General features: G+C 40.4%; 1 protein-coding gene across 3 annotated transcripts in view; it reads left to right on the plus strand.

Moving 5' to 3' along the window:
• Window positions 1–22,769, plus strand: part of SERGEF (secretion regulating guanine nucleotide exchange factor) — a 152,557-nt gene that overhangs the window by 70,866 nt on the left and 58,922 nt on the right. For all 3 annotated transcript variants that reach the window (XR_006164595.1, XR_006164596.1, XM_042784506.1), the window contains exon 10: window positions 16,758–16,794. Coding sequence is in view for 1 of the 3 variants with exons in the window: in XM_042784506.1 (XP_042640440.1) it covers window positions 16,758–16,794 (37 nt within the window). In the remaining 2 variants the exon portion in view is untranslated. The remainder of the gene's footprint in view (window positions 1–16,757; window positions 16,795–22,769) is intronic.

Here is a 22,769-nt window from a genome sequence, read left to right on the forward strand (position 1 = left end):
AAAAAGTTTTCAGGCTTTCTGTAATAAAAAGAGTTTCATGCTGTATGCAAAGATGACAGGGGCGTAGTGATTAAAAAAGAAATAAATGTATTAAAATGTAACAGGAATTCACTCACAGGTAAAAAGTCTTTTCTTGGATAATACCCAAAATAAGAGTAAGCTATTTAGTCCAAATACTTTTCAGGTTGTGCAGTTCTAAAGGCACCATGACTAACCAAGCTCTCTCTTACTCAGCAAGTACCCCAGTGTTTCAGCACTAGGTTGAAAAGGCAAGTTGCTTAAAACTGCCATTCCAGGGTTTTTTTGGCCAGGTACTTGAGAGTAAAGCAATACCGTGTACTTTGCAACACTTAGATATTTTTGAGGTGAAATCTACCACAGAAGATGATATTCCAATATATTGAAATAGTTGAAAAATCAGATATTGTTCTTTTATTCTGCTCCCTGACTGCAGTGGTTAAATGTGTTTGTAGTCATGCTTCAATTTTCATTGTTATTTCAACATGTAATAGCAGGGCAGCCGTGCTGTACAGATGCCACCTCCATTACGAGGAAGCAGCTTATATTTAGTGTGGGTATTGGAGAGGCCGGGAAGAGGAGTAAATGTGAAAGCCTGTGTGAATCAGGGGACATTGAAGAGAATATGATCTCAGGCTAGTGTGCTGTGTCCAGGACTGGTATGTTGTCCAGAGAGTACTCGGTCAGAATGGCAGAAACTTTGACTGCTGGCAAACTCTGACACTCATGTTGTTTGTCAATGTGTAAGCATGATGTATAGGCCTGAGTACATACACTTCCCCTCCTTCTCATCACACTTGAGCAGTAGTTCTCAATCTTTTGCAGACAGTGACCTTTGCTTTGAGAGTAAAGCACTTCTGAAGTCGATGGCCTAAGAACTGAAGGTGGATGAGGTGGGTTTTAGCTGTTACGCAGTGATGCTTCAGTTTAATTGGGTTTGAGAATATCCAGGAAGGGGTTTCCTTATTGTTGTTACTGTTCTTTGCTGGGCTGCATAAGCCCCTTCAAGTTTAGCGAGTTCACCAGATTTCTGAAATAGGGAGAACTGCTGCCTCTTGACTTCCATCTAAAGAGGGATGCCACTTAGAATTACAAATGTACAAGAGGTGGGTGTATTTTGTAATTAATGGTGAAGTCTGATGGGCTGCTGACTTTAATATAGCCTATAGTACTTCTCATCTGTTGCAAAAATGCTGCTACTTTTATTAAAGGTGTTAACACTCAATTCTTCAGGGTTTCTATAATTTTGTATTCTATCTAGTGGCATAGATTGTTGTATCAGATGAACTTGGATTTTTAAAACTACTTATTATTTGAGCAATATTTTATAAATTGAAAGGAAAACAGGTCTTGTAAAGGGATTTCTGATCAGTGTATTTCATAGTGGCTCTCTAGATGTATTCATTAAAGAATGTTTTCCTGTCTTCAGGAGTTATTTTGAAGTATTGATTCTTTTTTATAGTGAATATATACTACCGCTCATAAAAAGTTATTTGAAAAATTGTTTTGTCCGTCTTGATGATTCCTGTGTGCTGTTACAGAGCCACCCTGTGAGAACGAAAGGAAAAATGTGATTTAACAGTAGGAGAATGGGAGCCTGATTTCTGTGCATGTGGGAATGTTGTAATCTTACTGAGCAGCAGGAAGGTAGATGAATTATTGCAGGATGTCACTGACAGTATTTCTTCCCTCTGCACCTTGTTTGGGTTAGCCAGCTCCCTTGCAGTCTGTACCAAGGAGTAAAATACTCTTCTCTAATCTATGGTGCAACAAAATGTTTAAGTATTAAACCTTATGGAAAAAGTTGTGTCATTGCAATGTCAATGTCTATAGTTACAATTTATTTAGGAAGAATCTAGTAGACTTGTAGGAGTGAAAGGGGCATTTTATATTAAAAATTGCATTACCTGTTCTTCAGTCATTAACAAACTGGAAATAAGAGGTCTTGAGGGGTGTCCAACAGGTGGGAAATCCTCTCTATTCCCCTGAAACAAAACGTAATATAAGGCACTGACTGCAGCATGCCGTGAGCCACCACACCGCAGGATTGCCATCTCCATTTGATAGGGGTGGGGCAAAAGAGCTGTGATAATATGGGTGAGTTTGCTCTCAAAGACGAATACAGGAGACTATGCACTGTCGATACTAAAACATCTTAAATACATCTATTGGCAAAACATCAAACCATGGCAAGGCGAATTCTACTTTAGTAATAATTTCTATTTTGCATTGGGGGAAGAATTAGAAGCATCATAGTGATGAGATTCTCTTCTCGATACCATCGTTTACGCTGCCTCTAGAGGTGAAATTTTAAAGATAAAGGCAGAAACGTTTCCATTTCGGCATTCTAAGAGAGATGGCCAAAGTGCTTTCTAGGTTGTTGATGTTGATAATTTTTTTTTTTCCGGAATGCCAGGGAAGTTTCAGAAGACTGGTTGAAAGACAATGCCCTGCAATGTTTTAAAAGGTTGAACAAGATGACTCAAATAATTATAGGCCTGTCAGCCTGGTATTTGCCTTGGTTAAAATAATGGCATGGCAGACATTAATTTTGATCAATAAAGGTTTAAAGGATGATAGTATAGTTGCTTGCAGTGAGTGTGTGGCTATGGAAAATATATCTTGTCAAACTAATGTGATACTGTTTTTTATGAGATGAAAGTTTGATAAATGTATCAATGTCAAATGCAGATGTAACATCCTTGGATTCCTGTCAGGCAGTTGGCTAGACAGTGTATGGCATTCTGATCAGGAAATTATAAAGATAAAAAATGACAATAACAAATATAAAAATGAAAAAAGCCGTTTAAAAATTACAAACTCTCTGTGAGAGGTCATAGAAATATCGCTATAAATTGAAGTCTTTATCAAATATGTGTGTTTCTAGTGCAGTACTAGTATTATTGAAAAAAAATCTGGACTGTTTGTCTACTTTGGGAGGGCAGACACTAGGCAGGTATCATGGTTTAACCCCAGGCGGCAACTCAGCCGCACCCAGCTGCTCGCTCGCTCGCTCCCCCCTGGTTTCTCTACCTCCTGCCCTCCAGTGGGGCAGGAGATGGGGGCTGTGGTCAGTCCGTCACTTGTTGTTTCTGCTGCTCCTCCCTCCTCAGGGGGAGGACTGCTCAGACTCTTGCCCTGCTCCAGTGCTGAATCCCTCCCACGGGGGAGACAGTCCTCCGTGAACTTTTCTTGGTGTGGGTCCTTCCTTGGGCAGCAGTCCTCCCAGCAACAGACTGCTCCAGCACGGGCTGCCCTCAGAGTGCCAGCCTTCTTTGGGCACAGCCACGTGCTCTGGCGTGGGCTCCTCCATGGGCGGCAGGTCGGCATTGCTCCACCGGTGACCTCCACGGGTGGCAAGGGCCCAGCCTGCCCCCTCACCACGGGCTGCAGGGGAGTCTCTGCTCCGGCCCGCCTCCCTCCCACCTCCTCTCCATTCTTCAACTGACTGTGGTGCTTGCAGAGGTATCTCCCTCACCACCACCCTTCCTCCCAGGTTCCCCTTGTTAAGTATGTTCTCGCAGAGGTGCAGCCACCCTTGCCCATTGGCTCGGCCCTGCCCGGGCGTGGGTCTGACTTGGAGCTGGGGGAGTTTTGAGAAGCTTCTCACAGGGGCCACGGCTGTAGGCCGCTCCCCTGCTACCAAAAACGCTGCCACAGAAACCCAGAGCAACAAATAGGCTGCTAGATAGGGTTGTAGTGAGTTGAACTGAAGTCATTTTCTGAAACGGAGAGGCGTCATTTTGCTACTATTAGGAGTAGTCATGTAAGCTACTCCTAACTAGGATTTTGTATAAAGCTTGATTTTAAAATATTGGTGTTCTGCTATTAGTTTCCTCTGTTTTGAGGAATAAATAAAACAGTCTTCAGGAGGATTTGGGCTCATTTTTAAATGTTCCTAATGTATTTGTTAGGTCAAGCTGTTTGGTCTTTTTTTTTTTTTTTTTTTATGGGTACTCGTCCCTTTTTCCTGACAGTATCAGAATGAAACTGCAAAATACATTTGATCTGTGTAAAAAGATGACAGTATTGTCTCCCTCTCTAAGCCGGTTTAATTTCTTGCTTTTTGGGTTACACATTGAACAGATATTTCTGGTAAATTGTCCACAGTGATGGTAGGTAGTTCCCCTGAGAGGTTCCAGTTAATTTAGAATTTATCTGTATATGTGAACAGTCTAAATAATTCTTTTTGGTATCCAGAAAGATGTATTATGCTGTACCTGACCACAGTAAATTTATTTGTCAGTCTTGCACGTTTATCAAATTTTATTAGCTGCTTCTGGAGTTTTGATTCATTTGCAACCCATTAATTTCAAGAACTCTAAGTGAATTCATGTTGCAGGACCTTCACTATCTATCCTGTTTCCTTTATAGGCAATTTTCAATAATGTGTGTGATGTCTTCAATACAGTTGGAACAAGGAATTCTCCTAGATTGAAAATAGGACCCCTCCTTAAATTACGTGTATTTGCAGTCACTGTGCAATTGGATGTGAGCAATGAAAGAGTTTCAAAATTTGTTCTATTAAAGCTGTTTTTCTTTTTTATTCCAGGAGGTATAGCTTTATCTGTGGCAGTATCTGGAAACAAAAGGAAGAAATAATTATTGGACATAAATCTCTTGCAGTCAAATGCAATCCATCTATAACTGTAGTAGGGAGGCCAGAATAAGACTCTGGTGAGCCATAGTTCACAAATGAAGATACACTGTGGTTCATGCTAATCTGACATTGTTGTGCAATACTGCTCTAATAGGATTATCCACTTGAGTTTAAGAAAATGTAAAAATGCGGATATGATGTGGACTGAAACTAAGCTAAAATTTGTAAGAACTTGTTGCCTTGTGAGTTTTGTTAGGGTCCCATACAGAAGAAAAATATTTACCAGTCCTTTTTGCCAAAGTGCCATATTTGAATTTGGCTGTCATAACCACAGTTCAGAAGTTAGGCTTCACGTTTCACAGACTGTTTGTGGGGTTTTATCCCTGTTAGTTCCCTAGGTTGTAGTGGCAATCTCTTGACCTGTGGTAGGGAGCTCACTCAAGCAAGGGCACTCTCAGTTTGTTATGGTTCCAAGGCTATAGTCTGTTGATACTGTAACTGGTTAAAGCCTTTGCACTTATAGTTCTATGGCTACACCTCATCTGTTAGCTTCTTAATCAAGGAAACATTTGCTCCCGAGAAAGACTTCTTTTTCAGGCTATGGAGGCATCAAAAAATTGCCAGTGAATACTTGCTGCGTTGGATGATAACTGAGCAGAGAGTGTTATTGTGTGAGATTTTGGGGGGAAAAGGTGGTTTTCTTTTGTTTTCCTGTAGGCACTGGTCACAACATATATAGACAAGTTCTGTGGATAAATCGGTATGCATTTAGTTGGTCTTGTGAAAGCCTTCTTTTCACAATTAGACTTGAATGGTATTGTAGTGGTTATATGCTTCATTCTTTCAGACTGCATAAATGCTGTCATATTTAGAAATGGGTGATAAGAAAAATTGTTCCATGTGAATTAAATGACCAGTCAGTGTATCCTTTGGCTTGAAGTGGAACACATCTCTCAGCTTACTCTGCCCCTGCAGCATTTAGTCCCCTGGCAAGACTGGGAGCCTTTGAAGCTGAGCGAGCTGACATGTTCCCTGGGAAAACAAGAGAAGAAAAGGTCATTTGAACCTGATGTGCTAGTACTGGCATGAAAGAACCATGCTGCAAAGACAGTGATGGCTGAAAGAGAGAAAGGAGTGGATACTGTGTGAGAGATGGTGCATAATAGAAATGTCTTGTAATTAGGCAGCTGCTAGGTCAAAATAAACTGGAACGAATGGGTGGTTTTAAAGAACAACCCAGCTGACATGAATGATTCTCCTGAATGTGAATAGCTGGAGGTCTGTTGGTGAGCTGCCCAGCTTGCCTGGTGTTGGCCAGCTGCAGTTTATTTTCCAGCCCTGGAAAGAGCAGATGTGTTCTGACCTCACTCCAGTGGAGCAACAGCAAGGGTCTGTGACATTTTATTCTGTCTACTCCTGTCCTACAGTTGTTTTCTTGAGCTAATGGATGGTTTTCTGACAGAATATGCTCTGGCTATAGTCTTATTCAAAAAAGTTCAAGTTAGAATTTTGAAGGCTTTATGGTTGACTGATTAAGGGATCAGAATCACAAGTAGTGTTCTCCTCTATCCTTCCAGTTGCAGGGAATGATGAGGGAAGAAACAGGAAGAGCCAGATCAATACCTGACTCCAAGCCTGGTGTCACCAGCAGAATTTGGGGCTTTTTTGATCATGGGTTGGTCTACATGACACCAGGCCTGCTGGCAACAGATGGGGTATACCTGTCTCAAAGCGGGAAAAGGGTCTTTGCACAGGAGTTAGCAGGGCTCACTGAAAGACCTTTGAACTAGATTTGAAGGGGGAAAGGGATAAAACCAGGCTTGCTAGGAAGAGCATGCCAATGTTTGAGGGACGGTGTGCCAACAAGGTCCTTTGGTCTGGCATTGCAGCAGAGGTAGGGGTTGGAGATCTATGTGGCAGCAAAGATGAAAGGGTTATTGTTATATCAGAAACCACGGAAGTGCCTGAGAATGGCCATGTAGGAATTACCCCAAAAGATGGTGGGATCAGTAGCCCACCTGAAGTGCATCTACACCAATGCACTCAGCATGGGCGACAAACAGGAGGAGCTGGAAGCCACTGTGCAACAGGAAAACTAGGATATAGTTGCCATCACCAAGACATGGTGGGATGACTCACACAACTGGAGTGTTGCAGTGGATGGCTGTAAACTCTTCAGGAGGGATAGGCAAGGAAAGAGAGGTGGTGGGGTGGTCCTGTATGTTAGGGAGTGTTTTGATGGTCTAGAGCTTAACGATGGTGATGACAGGGTTTAGTGTTTATGGGTAAGAATTGGGGAAGGCCAACAAGGCAGCTATAGTGGGAGTCTGTTATAGGCCACCCAACCAGTAGGAAGAGGCAGATGAAATAAGTCTATAAGTAATTGGGTAATAGGAAAAATTTCTTCACCTAAAGGGTTGTCAGGCACTGGAGCAGGCTGCCCAGGGAAGTGGTGGAGTCACCATCGCTGGAGGTATTTAAAAGACATGTACATGTGGCACTTAGGGACGTGGTTTGGTGGTAGACTTGGCAGCGTGAAGTTAATGTTTGGACTCATTGATCTTAAGTGTCTTTTCCAACCTAAATGATTCTGTGGTACTATAATTCAGCTTTTTGATACAAATGCCTTTTTATCAGCTGTGTAGCCACTTCAGACATGTTTTTTTCCCCAATTCTCTCTTTGTGACTAGCATTAAGTCTCTATGTGAGTCCTTACAAGTGTATCTTTATTCATCCAGAAGATCTTTTCTATTCATTTTTGCATTGGAGTCTTAGCAAGTTTACATTTTATTTATTTCTAGCAAGCTTGCTGCAGGGAGCTGTACTGTTACTAAGTGCTGCAGAAACAGAGAATCCAACATTGAAGAGCAGAGTTACATGACACCCTAAAGGCATAAGCAGCATTTATTTGGAGAGGTAAAGGAGCAGACAGTCAGCAAAATTCATGGGTTTATGTTTTTATACAAGGCTAACCCTTATGGAAACTGCATGCCTGCAGCTCTGCTGGAAAGTAAACGAACCAAGAAAATTCTGTCCTCAAGTTGACGTAGCTGGTGTGTGAAAAATGTTTGTGTTTTTTTTTTTTTTTTTCCTCTGATGTTTATTTTGTCGTATTTTAGGAGTTCTTAACGTGCTAGTAGTTTTTGAATACAAATTAAGCTGATAAGATTTTTATTTTTATGTGCATATATGTGGGAGAGGGAGAGACAGTGAGGGTAGTGCTGGAAATCAGGCAAAGATTTGCATTCTCGAACAGCTGACAGTTACCCTAAATAATATTTCCCAAAGGCATTGGGTCCAATGAGGGACACTTCAAACAACATCACACAGTAGTGGTTCTGTACTTCCAGTAACCTGCTCATTTCTTTCAAAGGATATAAAGTGTTTTGGAGATTAAGTAGTAGTTTTATTGTCTTCAGTGACAGTGTATTTGTGTACTGCCAGCAGCGTACAGTAGCAGTTGTGTTCAAGCAGCAGTGCTCACTGAGGTCAACAGGGCTAGCAGTGCAGTGAAGGGTTGGTCCAATTGTGCATGCGAGCTTCTCTGAACATTTAGTAATTTCTCTGAAAATTAGTCTTCCCACATCCTGGTGCTGGGTTTTGAAGAACTGAGACATTCAAAATTCTCTCATAAATTTGTATTTTTGCTGGAAGAAGCAAAAAAAGCCTCTGCACTTTAAAATAAGAGTAGTATTTCTTAATGACATAATTGATAATATTATTCTGATAATACTGCCAGGTATTTTTGATGCCATTTTTAATGGAGGATAGTATAGGTGAAAAGCATGTAAAAGAAAAAAATACTGTAAGGAGGTTCCAAAAAACCCACATGCTAGAGAAAGAAGGGTCATAGAGAGTCAACAAAGTCAGACCTCACATCAGTGGGGCCCGTTCTCTCTGGGCAGTATGGCTGGACAGGTCTAAGCAAGTGATGGCTTCTCTCTTGAGGCAGTATGGCCCCAGCCACGGCCACGCTACCTGCACTGACCTCCCTTAAGAGGGTCTTTTAGGGATGGTGTCACAGTATCCAGACAGAACACCCAGCCAGTCAATTGATTGAGGGTATGAACTTCACAAGAAGTGCTGTTTTTCCCTTCAGTTATACAAAAGTTCAAGGCTTTGTGCTATTGTGTAATCTTGCAGGCTGTGTGTGCTGAGTTCTCTGCATTTTTTTTTTTTTTTTTTTTTTACATAGAAGAATCATAGTGAAATTGCTTGAAATAACACCACAGTTAAGAAAGAGCTGAGTTCCCATGATATGTGCATTTGATTGCTCTGTGTTTCTCTCCAGCTTCACTGAATATTCCAGAAAATGTTCCAAGTGGATTAAAAATTATGGACTGTTTTACCACAAGGAAAGAGACGTGAAGCCCAGATTCTGCTGAAAAACTTAAAACTGCAGTTATACCTCCACAAAAGGAACTTGGAAATAGTTGTTTAAGTAGAATTTGAGGTTTTGTTGCCAAATAATACTTGCTGTCATGACTTCTATTCCAAGCCTATAAAATGTTGGATAATGATATATACTTCAACAGAATGTTTGCTTGCAATCATTGTTTAATAGAACCATTCATTTCATTAAGTTCACAGTACTAGAAATTAGCACATTCAGATAGGTAATGATGACATTCATATGCTATAATGAACATTTTTCTTTTTGCTGCTTGCATATAAAATAGCATAGGAGAAAAAGACAGATACCATTTTTTTTTTGGCCTGCTGTAAGCTACATTTCTTGACCTGAAAACATCAGAATAATCTGATGGTAAGGATGTGTGTGTTGATGGTACAGTCAGATCAGTGTAAAAAGAGTCTTTGGAACTTTTTGTTTCTGTGGTCTTGGTTTCTTTCATTTCTTCTGTCAGAGTGGTGTTTGTGGCCTCAAATAAAGAGCAAACTAGTTGTAGTCCCCAAAGCAAGCCCAAACAGATTGTAAACTTCATCTCAGTGCCTCTCATTTAACTTAGGAGAGCGTGGCACTGAAACTGTAAGGAGCTGGGAATTGTGGATGAAACCATCTAAATCAAAATAACTTTGAGAAAAATCTGCTGAAAACCCTGTTCCTCTAGTTCATATTTGGATGTGGATAGAGATGTCTGTAATGTTAGTGAGGATTTTTGCCTTGTGAGATTTGCACTGCGCAGAGATAGGTTTGGGAGTACGTACACATTAACTGTCAGGACTGATGTGACTGATTTCTTCATCAATCAGAAGGGATACTTTAGTCTTAATTTTCATAAAATAATGAAGATTGAATGGGAATCTTATTACAAGAAATGAACTGGCATTGAATGACCATGACTTCATTTTAAAAATGATGAAAGGATAAACAAAAATTGGTCTTGATCACAAAAATGGCATATTTTGTCAGACTAGTGAGGCTGAGGGATATGAAAGTGAGAATGCTTGATTTTCCTGGAATGAAAGATGCTAATGCTTTCTGAACCCCAAAGAAGGAAGGGAACTGCCTGAAGAAGGATACAAGAACTAATTGGAAAATCTTCAGGCAATGGAGAAGAGCCAGCTGACCTTGCTGACTTGTAAAGATTTTTATCACACTTGTCTTGACTACATTCTTGTCATTCTGCTAAAACCTAATCCCACTGGGATGTCAGCAACTTTTGTATTGTTCTAGAGTCATCTGATGATGAGGGTGTTTTTTTTTTTTTGGTGGTGGACATGGGTCTTACCTGGTCTTGACATATCCATCCATCCATCCATCCATCCATCCTCAGTTTGAAACAAACAGTACATATCTAAGCTTTTCAATACGACCACACTTGCCTTGCATGTAGACTTTGTGGGTGCGCATGGGTTGCGGTGGTGTAAACCTTCCATGGAAATGCTGACTGCTTCAGCAATTAGCTTTGATTTCCTCCTTTTATTTTCATCCCCTGTGCCTGATCTCTTTAATGATAGCTTTATGTGGTTGTCATGCTTCCTACCTGATGTTAAAATCTTAGTTGTTTTTTAGTATGTGTTTTTGTGTGTGTGCATATGTGGCTGTGTTGTTTTCTTGTTTGTTTGTTTTTGCTTTGGAATTGCAACCCTTTCCATCTCCTGCAAGCACTTGAGACCCAGAGGCTGCACCAACTGAACAGGAGAAGTGCAACTGCACCCCGTTAGCCACAAGAAACTGTTCCTGGAAGCGTGGTGATCAGTGAGTTGGTGGGTAGCGTAGCGGTTTCTCATGTATGGTTGGTGTCAGAAAGACGGAATGTGTGCAAAGACTTATGTGTGTGTCGCGGCATGGAGGGTGTAAAGGCAAGCTCTTCAGGTTGGCCAGCTGGCTTTTTAGTGACTGTAAGGTGGCAGGGCAGGATATTGAATGATTGGAGACAGGACTCTGAAGCAGTGGATGGAGAAGCAAGGGAAATGCTGCACAGGGAGAAAGCATTTTGTGTCTTGTGCCACAAATGAGGCAGGCTTGGGATTAGTTTCAGTCAGGAAGGGCATATATCATAACTCTGGAAGCTAGAGTGCGCTATAAAATCTTTCTTTTGAAAGCTTACTGCATCCTGCCAGTGTCTTAATGCTTCCTCTCTTCCTCCATGCTTGCAAAGGTCCACTTAAATGGCACATTAGCTTTTGGTCAGATGTGTCTTGAGGAGGAATGTTTTCTTCCAGACCTTAGTACACAGGCTTCAGTTGAAATTCTGTTGTGCATTTTCTTGCTGTTGTGGAAAGTAAAACTACATACAAACTAAGAGGCCAATCACAGAACAAAAAATTGACCTTAAGTAGAGGATCAGATTATTAGATTGATGAAAAATGGAAAGTGTCTTGTGAGCTACAGGACACTGGGCCTCTCACTTTTCAACTGGTAGAGCCAACAGCTAGGAACAGATTTAATGTGCTGTTCTTGGTGAGGTTGTACTGGTTTGCTGATTACATGTGTTGCATTAAACTGCACTTAGTCTTATGCTCGCCAAGGAATGTGACTAGGTTAGCAAGCTGCTTTCTTATCAATCAAGAGTCAAATGATGCAGAAGAAGAACACAGAGTTCCCAGTGAAGGATCATTGGAAGCAGGACAGCTTTGCTAATTAGCTTCCTTTTATTTTATTTTTTTCACATCAGTAGAATTCTGCATACAAATGTAGTTGGGCAGAGTGTGTCAAACAGTACAAATCATTGTTATGATACATTAGTCAAGGGCATGGAAGAACAGCTCTGGGAGAAAAGATTACCCTGTCTTATATAAGCTTTGATCTGCAGTCTCTCGGTCACCTCGTCCCCTTCCATTAGGACTTCTGGTCCCAGAAGGAATAAAATTTGCCATCCTCTGGCCCTGACAATTCCCTTACGGCGAAATCTGTCAAAAGGTGTGAGATGCCACAGATAAAGTTCTGAATAAAAGTACTTAAGGTTTCCCTTCTGTTGCACCATTCCCCCTTACCCTTGTTGTTCTAGCTAGGCACCCCTGTGTTGGGATGCATGTGATTTTTCATTCCACAATCCCCCTTGTGAGTCCATCTCCCGTTGCCTCGGACTTGCAACCCCCCATACTGTCCCTTCCCCTCTGCTGCAGCAGTAGGCTGACTTGGCCTGCAGTTCTGACTCGATCTTCTTCCCGATGGGTTGCACAACGGATGCGCAGTTGGAGCCCTGGGACTACAGAAAGAAAAGAAAGAATAGCCTTGTAGTCAAGGTACTAGCCTGAAACTTGGATTTTTATACACTTTGTCACACTAGTTTTGTTATAGCGCTCAGAAATCCCTTAAGAGATGGTTGACAAATGGTGATTTATCTCTTAATTACCTTTTGAAATCTGTGGGAGATTGTATGTCTAAATATCCACGAGTCTTACCCTGTATATGTTGGCTTACTGTCTACAAAGGACAGAACAAGACTTTCCTACCTCAGGACTGTGGAGGGAACAAAAGGTGGGATAGTTATTCTTCAGAAAGATCTCTATCCTGGATATGAGGCAGGTGCTCTGTATTTACCCTCACATCTCCTCTGAACCTTCATCTCCTTGAGTAGATAATCTCTTCTTCCTAGTATGCACACATATATTTATGTATGCAAACATTTTCTTAAATATATACACGTGCACATGCACATATATAGGAATGTATTTGTAATATATTTTAAACATTATTTTTATACTTCATGTAGTAGTTTTAATCTATAAAAATATTTTAATCTTAAGTGAAATACTTTCTGTAGTTTGTGTAACCCACTGCTTTTATAGTCAGTCAATTAATTTTTTGTTAGAGCTGGGCCATAAGCATATCTGCAGGCTGCAGAAAGATGTTGGTGTTTTGCCCAGAGTTGGTGGTTGCTGTGCTACAGTCTTTCCTCACCATCTATGCAGCTTATGTCCTGACTATGATTAATAAAATGCTGGTCCCTTGGCTGCTTCTCATCACATGTGTTAAATCTGGATGGATCTGAACTGAAACCATTACTATGTAGAAAACAGCTTGCTAACATACAATTTAAGGGGAGAACTAAACAGTTTCTGTGTGATTGAAAGGGCACAGATAATAGGGTAAATAATTTCTGAGTAAAATCCTCCCTAAGCATTCTTTTCCTGCCTCACAGGTGTTTGTAAAGTGCTTTGAGATCATTTATATAGAGATCACAACTCTTCTCAAATTTTCCTCCAAGCAGCGGATAAAGTTTAATATGACTTGTTACCGTGTAGAGGGTCATGTTTCTTAGGCTCACAGAATGCTTCACTCACTAGCAGTCACTCTGATTTGTCTTTAGGATTAGTGATTTTTTTTCAGTTAAAACAGAATGTAAAAATATTGCCCAATTAGAAAGCATTATTGTGTGTTTATAAGTACTTCTGAATGTATTAATCCACTGGTAGCATGCAGATGTCTGTTGGAATTTAATTTCTCTGCAGCATGTTGGGGGTGGGGACAGAAGAGAAGTAGCCAGAAAATTACAGTTGCTGCAGTAAATACTAGGCTTCTCCCAGTGACCTGCACTAACTGCAGAGCTTATTCCATCTAATGTGAGCATAAAACATCTGTTCAGCAGTGCTGTTCTCTGGCTGGTCTGTATTTGTACCCGCAAATTATGCGTTTTTGTCTGATTGTTGCCTGTTGTGGGGAGTCACGAAGAAAAAGGGTGTCGCATTTTAAAGCTTATTGTAAAAAAGATGTTATGAAATACCTGCAAGGCAGCACTGCTCATTAAGTAGTGTCAACTTTGCTTCACCTCTGTGGTGTGGTCCCTTCCGAGCTCCAGAGCCATAGGTGTGCAGGCCAGCAGGAATCCTGCGTGTGGATGGTGTAGCCTGTAGCAAACAGCATGGATGATAAGGCGGCTGTTTCAGAAAGCTCACTTTAGAGTCCTCTAAGGGCATGTTTTATTTGGGGGTTCCTACCAAGTCTGCCTGTGTTGTCAGGTGATGACACCCTGCAATAAGGCAGAGGTGGTGAACCTTGCACTCTCAATCTGGCGAATTGTTCCTCGGAGCACACTACTGCTGCCTGTCCTTGCTCTGGGCCATCAAAGGTGAAGCCAGGGCACCGCCTTCAGCAGCTTGCAACTTTGCTTGGTTTCAGTCATCGTTAGCAAAGCTGGCACTTCTACTGCAGCGGCTCTTACCCGAGTGAAAGGGCAGCAGCAGCACTGGTCACGTTTGCTTTGCAGGAGCTTTTACCCCATCGGGCTGCGGAGCTGCAGCGAGTGTGTCTGCACAAGGTGATGGCTGTCGCGGGGCAGCTCCCCACAGCTGCCCAGTCTGTGTGATGCAGCAATTCCTGGTCTGGCTGCACCCAGCGCCGTACTGGCCCCCTCACAACCCGATAAGCTGGCCAGCGGGCGGCTCTGAACGGTGGGCAGACTAACAGCTACATGAATAGAGTACAGAGCTGTTTGAGGTCACCAGCGTTCTTGTATCTGGTTTGCAGGCTCTGGAGGCTATCAGATATAGGATGAAAAGGTTTCTTGTCAGGGGATGTTTTACATTCTAAACAACACCTTGTTTGTCTGAGGTTGTTATTTTGGTTGGGGTTTTTTTTTGTTTGTTTGTTTATTTTTTATAGTTTATTTTTTTGATGTAGTGTTTCTGAAGGGGATCCTGGCAGTAAGTATGAGCCACCAGCCTGAGCAGTTCTTTTGTACCAATGCTTTTGAATCTGTGCCTGTGTTAGCATATTTCCTAGGGAAGTAGCCAAGATAGGATCATTCACACCTCAGATAAAATTTATTTATTTTATTAGCAGCAGCTTCAGTATCTCCAATTTTCAGCACTTGGTGAAGATGCAGAATTTGCTTTTTTGCTAGAATGCTTTCACGTGTGTTTCCATGTGTGGATCTTGTTTCCATGGCATCAGCCTTTAAGCTCGAGAAGCATTGGTGGGAGCATTAGCCAGTGAATAGGCAGTAGGAACCAGCCCTGCTCCCATGTAGGGCTCTGACTTGTGGTAGGATAATGATATGGGATATGGCGATGATTTATGCATTTTAACAGCCAGGGTTTAAAGCTTCACCTGTCTGTAATATTGTGGAAAAGAAGACCTGGTGCAGTCCTGCTAGTGCTCTTGCAAAGGCATTGCTTTTCCTGCTGCTTTGTCTTGATTTTTCTGAAGATGAGGCCATGATGGAGTGTGCTGTGACTTCAATTATTTTTCTTTCTTCATTTTCCCAAATGCTTTAATGTCTTAGCTAAATACATCTATCCTAAAGAGTCTGTTTTGTCTTCCTTGCCATTGTTGTGTTAGGATGGCATCAACTAAATGTTTTCATGTCACAGTTGTGGTGTGGGTACATTGTGAGCAGTGGTTTTTGCAGTGTTTATTTGTAACACAATTGCTCAAGCTAGTCTGTGTCCCAGTCTCAGGGATCTTTTCCAGTAAATGCTCAAGCACAGTGAGCTGAGTACAAGGACTGTTTTGTTAACTTCCATGGTTTTAGGGTATGCAGACATTGAAGTGATTGTAGCAGTTTCTCTGGCCATAAAAGCTATAAAGCTATGCACACAGAAAAGCATGTGAAATTTTGATGGTGTGTACTTCTATCTTTTTAATATAATTAAGCATATATTTCTGTTTTATATTATATCATAGCAAATGTACTTTTAAGATGTAGAAGAATGTGCTTATTAATTTTCCCCAGCTCAAGTAGTACATGTAATGTGCAAGTAGGTGCAAGACAGTGAACTGGATACAGGATTCTGAGGGGATTGCTTCTGTTTTAAATTAAAACTTGAGGGCACTCAGCAAAGTAACCTTGTGTAAGATGATGTCTGTATTACATCAGGCAATTGTGCCAGTAGTGACATTGCAAAAGAATTCCATGGGAGAGAGAAGCCCTTGCAGTAGGGCAGCAGGCTGCTCTCAGTGCTTGCGGTACCATCAGTTGTGAAGAATTTATGAAAGCTTAGTGAGTGATACTATGTGATATATGCTAAAGTGACTTAAACATCTGACATGTTCACAGCCGCTGCAAAGAAGAAAGAAAAATACACTGACTATGAGTTTGCTCAGAAAATAAATTCATAATTGATTTCCATCACTGATGAGCTTGGCAGAAGATGTTTGCATTGGTTTCTTTCTTCTTTTTTTTCTGCAGCTTTTAAAAATTAAACCAGCCTGCTGCTAATAGAACAGTTGAGTTCTATGGTATTTTTTCTTCATTCTAGACAAATGACCATAGGGATCACATCACTTCAGGTTTATCACACTGAGCCTGTATACTTTGTGCAGTTCTTCAGGAATCATCTGGAAAAAAAGTATAGATAAGAGAAATGGAGATCTTCATCTCCTTTTTGATTCCCAGCTGTCTCTGTATGGCTCTGATCTTGCAAAGACTTAATCTGCGTTTGCTCTATGCCCATGAATAGTCTTGTTGAATCCAGTGGATGATGTCAAGGGTGTGATGTTTTTGCAGAATTCTGGCCGATCTTGCTCCTAAGGATTGAAATGTCACTGGTGACTGCATTTTGAGAAGAAAATGCTTGTTTATCAATGAAACAAGCAAGCATACCCCTCTGCCACTAAACCCCTAAGTGAGATTACAAATAAAATTTTGTTTAAAAGCACTTCAACCTTGATTTTGCATCCTACAAACTGTTGTTGTTTGTTTCAGGTTAATTTTTAATTTCCTGTCATAATTGTGGTTGTCTTCCTAGTGTTAACTGGGCTCTCCTTTATTCATTTATACTTCTTTTTCAGATTGCATGTGGCTCAGAGCATAATCTGGCAGTAGTTGGTAAGTAGCTTAATTTTATATCAAATCCTCTCACCTTTTTTTCATTTTTAAGTAGCACAAGATGAAAGAAAAAAGTGCACATCAAACATACTGAGTGATTAAGGGCATTGTGTGCAGCCAAAAGGAGAAAAGTAACATATAGATGCAGAGGAAAGAAGAGAAACCAGTAGCATAAGTGGTGATGATGAAGAAGTGACCTTGTTGACCAGGCCCTGTAAGGAGAGAGGGGTTGGTGGATGTAACAGCAGAATACATTTGCAGGTGCTACAACCTGTTTTAGACTGGAGCCATTGCAACAATTCAAGCTGTAGATTCAGAGTAGCATCTAAGCTTGGAGCTGGTCAAAAGTATCTTTTTTTAACACGGAAATTTTCAAAGAAAAAAAAATCCTGGGTCTTTTGCTGTTCAGAGCTTGGAAAATCTTCAAAATGTCTGTCATAGGTACTTAGGGTCTTTAGTGCATCTCAATGTCATGCAGCTGTTGTAATAATGGTGGAAGTAGTAGGAAGCTAATGTTGGTGGGAAAACGTAATTTCGTGTACTGATTCCAGGAACAGTCAGATTCTTGCTTTCATGTGTTGATAACTGAAGTTTGATACGTGATTGCTCTTATTTATACTCACATGTTTAAGAACATTTTGAAATGTAGAGTTTCAGGTGCTTTATAAACGAGGTCAGCATAATTATCCTCATTAATAGACAGAGTGAGAGAGATGAAGACAGGAATTCTCTGCTAATCAGAGCTGGAAATGAAACAGTCTTTTGAGTCTGAGTCCAGCACTCCATCCACATAGACATTTTTGGTTGCCATGACTGATGCATTGGTATGTTAAGTGAAGAATTTTCTTGCCTTTTCTTAGGTGTGGTATGACAGGTGTGGAGAAAGCAGCTATTTGGTATCCAACCTGCATTCCATGTCCTAATTTTTAAGGTATTTACTTAAGCTTGGGGTCTTAGCAGTTTCATTAAGTGGCCACAGAGGTGATGTTCTGTCTGTGTAGTATATTTCCATATATTCTGTGGTATATTTTCTAATTATCCTTCTACAGTTAAACCTTATAGCAAACTTGTTAAGTTCTACTTAATTTATGGCCTGCTTTAAGAAAAGATGTTACCTTCCCCCTACTTGTTCAGTGTCACATGCCTGTATTAATTGTCAGGCTGGTGCTCCTGAATGTCAACTGAAGAGCAATCTGAAGAATCACATTTTGTTTCTTGCTGAATTGGTGAAGTAAAAGTGTACGGCTTGCAGATTCCTCCAGTGTCCATGAAAGCAAAGCATTGAGTTTGAACAACCTTCTGTCTCCTTATGTCCTTTTAAGCTTTCTGTGTTTTAGGCAGAAATCTCTGGGAAAAAGGGGTAGGGGAAACATTCTAGAAGAAAGTTATAATAGACTAAGAACTTTACATATGTAGAGAACATCATATGCTTGTCTCAGCTGTGTGCTACGCTCATTGAATTCAATGGGAAAATTATCGATGCTAGAAGCTAGTCGATTTTAAGGACAACAGAGATGTGAAGTTACTATATATTTTTTTTTTAAAACTAAAGAACTGTGATACATTTTATTCCTGAAATTAAATTTTATATGTGCTTTTAAAAGGTTGACTTTTTAGAACATTCTGTGGTAAGATTTCTGTGATCACTTGTCACTCTTAGTTCAAAGCTGTCAGCTGTTATATTCCTTAAAGATATCACACAGATTTCTGTAAATATGTCTTCTTGATTGTACAATTTTCAAATAACTTATCATTCAAGCAGAGTTTATTCAGGACAACTATATAATCAGTTTCTTAATTAGTAAATTCTGGAATGATTGGCTTTCAGACTGAAATAACTCAAGTTCAATATGAAAGGTAAACTGAAAAAGCAAGACTTTAACAGTATAATATTCAGGTCACTATTTCTGGTTGAATTCACAAATGTGTGCTTTTTTTGTTGCATCATCTTGTAAATAGGCACATTTTTAAGACAGAGAGGCTAGATTTATGATTCATTTCACAAATGCTGAAGTTGTGTTCCAATCATCTTGCTGATGATAGAAACTGATTTGTAGGACTAGCGAGCAGTTAGTTTTTTCATGTTACTTTACATAGTCTGCATCCATTTGTATGGTTCAGTTATTTGTATTCTCTTTTCTTGCTTTCTTTTGCTGAAGCCAGTGCAAAATTTGGCTGTTGTCTTCACTGTGATGGCACTGACTCCTTTTTCATGGGTAAATTGGAAGAAATTTGGTTTTCAATTGATCATGCGGTAAATGTTTGGTATACAGGAAAAGGAGGTGTGGGATGTCTACAAATATACCTCCATTTCTAAACTTAGCAAGTTAAAAGTAATAATTAGCACATGAAAAAATATAAATATATTCATTCCTAGCTCTTGGTGAAAAACACATTTTAGTTTTGGTTGGGAATTGTCCTGTGGTACTAATTCTAAAATTTACAAGTACTGTAGTATTTACCATGTTTGTATGACCTTTTGCTTGAAAATGAAAATCCTCGCCTAATAAGAAAAAACCTTGTACTTTTTACCTCAATCAAGGATTAATTATTATGGGAGCCAGACTATTTTTTGATTGGAAAAAGAGAATAGTTATTTAATAAATGTTTTATAACATCCTGTATCTGAAAAAGTCTTCCCACTGAAAATGGTGTATGTACTTGCTGAGCACCACAAAGGCTGGCTTTTCAACCTGAGCGTGATAGCTGCACTGTATAGCACTGAACTTCATCATATTGAGACAGAATCATTGAATGATTGAAATACGTAATGAATTAAATCACTGTGACAAAGTTGAGCTTTTCCAGGTTTGGGAGTCAATAGTGTTTTAAACACTGGAAAAGTAAGGAGGTTTGATTCTTACCCTACAAAGCATGTGATTTAAAAATGATATTTATGGAGAAGGCTCTTGTCAGGCTCCTACCTGCTCCCCAGTAAGACTTCGATCCTCCTTTTTTTAAAAATAGAATAGTTATCCTTTAAGAGAACACTTAGCATGCCGCATTCAGCTCGTGCAGTGCTACAACTTAAATAATGAAGCAATATTAACTATGCAAAAGTAGAGTTGCTGTGAAACATATGCATGCCTTAACAGTGCTGCAACCACGGGGCACAGGACAGAATGCCTTGAAGAGCCTCCAAATGCGAATGTAAACATTTAGATGTTTACATTTGCTAATGTAAACATTTTCTGGTATGGTGTTTTGAAGGGAAAAAGTGTTTGGATGTGCAGCTACCTCAAATAGTGTAAATGGCTTTTCCTTGCACTTCCACAGTCAGTGTGGCAAATTTTGACTTCTGCACAGAGCTATGTTATTTTCTTGCATGGAGGATTTAAAGCCTCCTTCAGTGAGATGGTCCACAAATCCCGATTTTGATGCCGCTGCGTAGTGACCCGCACTGCAGGGGCCCTGTCAGTGCAGGTGATGCTGGAGCAGCTGTGTTCACAAGAAGAAACTGGGCCTTGTGACTACTGTTGTGCAGTTACTCCCTTGATACTTGTCTCCATCTCCTTTGGACTTTTTTCTTTCCAGATTAGCTACGTAGCACTGCTTTTTCCCCGTGAGTAATGGTGGTGGAGAGTGGGCAGTGTAATTAATGTTACAACACAAAAAACCCAAATCCAAAATGCCCAAGCTGGTCACCCAGTCGTGAGCGTGTTTTGCACTCGGAAGCACAAGTGACAAATGAGGAGACAAGTGCCGGTCTGATCACACTGAGCCCCGTTTCAGTGTGTTCAACGCAACACGGTTTTCATACCACATTTTTAAAATAACTTCTCAACTCTCTGCTCAGTAATAGGCCCTTCCAGAAAAGGGTCAGTTTTGCTTCCCGTTGCCTTTTTTTGTTTGCTGTATTTTAAAACGTGTGATCTGTTTCAAGATCTTGTCTTCTCTGTGGCTCATGTGCAACCACTGCTGTAAATATCGTGACATGGGCATTGGCATCCCTCTGAAGCTGCAGTTCATCTAGTTGGAGAGTAAACAGTAATAATTTAATGGAAGAATAGTTTTTGTGGAAGAAGCTAGGATAAAACATCCCTCCTCTCAAATGGCAGGTCATGCTTCAAATGCTCTGAACTAAAGTGTGCAGTAGTGTGAGAGGGGCAGTAACAGAATTGTTTTTCCATGATTTGTTAAAATTTGCACTTTATGTTCTTATGCTGGAAGGACATAGCAGTTACGAGCTGGAAAACAAATGTGATCAAAGTGATCCCAAACTGAGGGAGCTGGTGATACACGTGTAGTGTATCACTACTGAAATGGTAATACTAATGGCATCACAAACACTTTGCTTCCACATTTTGTAATCAGGAAGCTGGAGGGTCTTATGTGGGAGCCACTGCCTCTTCATTAATGAGGCCATGTACTTTTAGTGGAATTCCATGATTCCAACTAAATTATTAAAGCATCAATTGAGGAAGTAATGTAACAGATTATGCAAGGCAAACTTCTGTGGTAGAGTGGGCACAATGGGGAGAAGAGACTGCGCAGGCTGATGGACAGGTCTCTGTGTTATGCTGACGGAATTATTTAGATGTTTGCAGCAGCTCTGCTAAGCAGGAGATGGAGTCATGTGTCTGACATTTGGTCCCAGGGGTCTTGGCAGTCTGTCATAAAGAAAAAAATAATAAATTTTTCTCTTACTTTTCATATTGCTGTTGTATTTGGAGGAATCTTCAGCATACACGGTGGAGGGCACTGGTGTTCAGCAAGGAGCCTCAGCCTGCCAGTCTACTGCTTTGTTTATTATGCATGAAAAATCCCAGTGCAGCCAGGGTCTCCATTGTAAAGGCTTCCTGGCAGACCAGCATGGAGTCGTGTTGCAGTGTGCTGTCTCTTTGCATTGCAGCACTAATCGCATTCTCGGCTCATTAAAGGGCACCTGGCAGGACTTCGAGTAACCATCACTGTTGTCATTTTCGCGGGGGTTATATGTCAGCCTTCTAAATTTGTTCTCTGGAAGAGCTATTTTGTATGTCATTTAGCTCTTAATGTGGCTTTGACTTTTAAAATAGCTCTTTGAAATATAAACTGCTTTGGTTATATTCATTGTAAAAAAGCAGCCTTGCTGATAGCATTAACTGAGCACCTGTCTGAGTGCTTTCTACGTAGCTAGATACAGATCTGACATCATGGTTTTCCTGCATGTTTAGATACAGTGAGACCTACCAGTGCTGTCCAGATGTCTTTTCACTTTGTGTTTCTTTTCCATGGACTGTTTCATGTTCCAGGCAAACTAATTGTTCCTCTGGTGCTTGGATGGAAGCTGAAAATGAATTTCAAGTGTCTGATTTTTTTTGTTATTTTCAGCAAGTTACTTTCACGACATCTGATCCTCTGATCTCTTTGCGCTTCTTTTCCAAGGGCTAATGGAAAACCAAGCTGCCAAATATTTTATGAATTTGTGGGTGTAAGGTGATGAGGAGAGAAATGAGGAAATGCTAATTTGAGTATTTGGAAAAGCCTTCTGATTGTGCTAAAAAAAGTTTTGTATCAACCAAATTTTCTAAAGTCAGAGGCTGCTGGGTATAGGAAAGGGAGGATATTTTGCTGTGAAAAGCTAATTAGATGCACAAAAGGGGATCACATTGTCCCCCTAGAAGCAAACTCCAGAGTTTAGGGTACGATCTCCTGTACTGCATCTTCCATGACTAAAGTGAAGTCTAGATTTTACAGCCACCTTGTCTTGATGCATGTTTTGGGCAATTGGACTCTGCAGAATGCTTCGTGCATCTTCCCCTTCCCTATGTGGCTTGTCAATTTAAATTGTGAAACCTCTGGAATAAAAATTGCCTCTTAGTGTATTTTAGCACTGCCTAGCAAAATGAGACCTGATTTTTTTTTTTTTTTTTTTAATACTGCATTATAGCTAATAATAGTTGCAATCACTTTCCTTCCCCTCAGATGCAATTTTAAAATATAATTAATCTTGGTGTATGTGTGTCTGTCTTAATTTATATCATTTAGTATAT

This window comes from Tyto alba, unplaced genomic scaffold (assembly GCF_018691265.1).
Source record: "Tyto alba isolate M040663 unplaced genomic scaffold, T.alba_DEE_v4.0 Super-Scaffold_8, whole genome shotgun sequence".
Classification (NCBI taxonomy): Eukaryota; Metazoa; Chordata; class Aves; order Strigiformes; family Tytonidae; genus Tyto; species Tyto alba.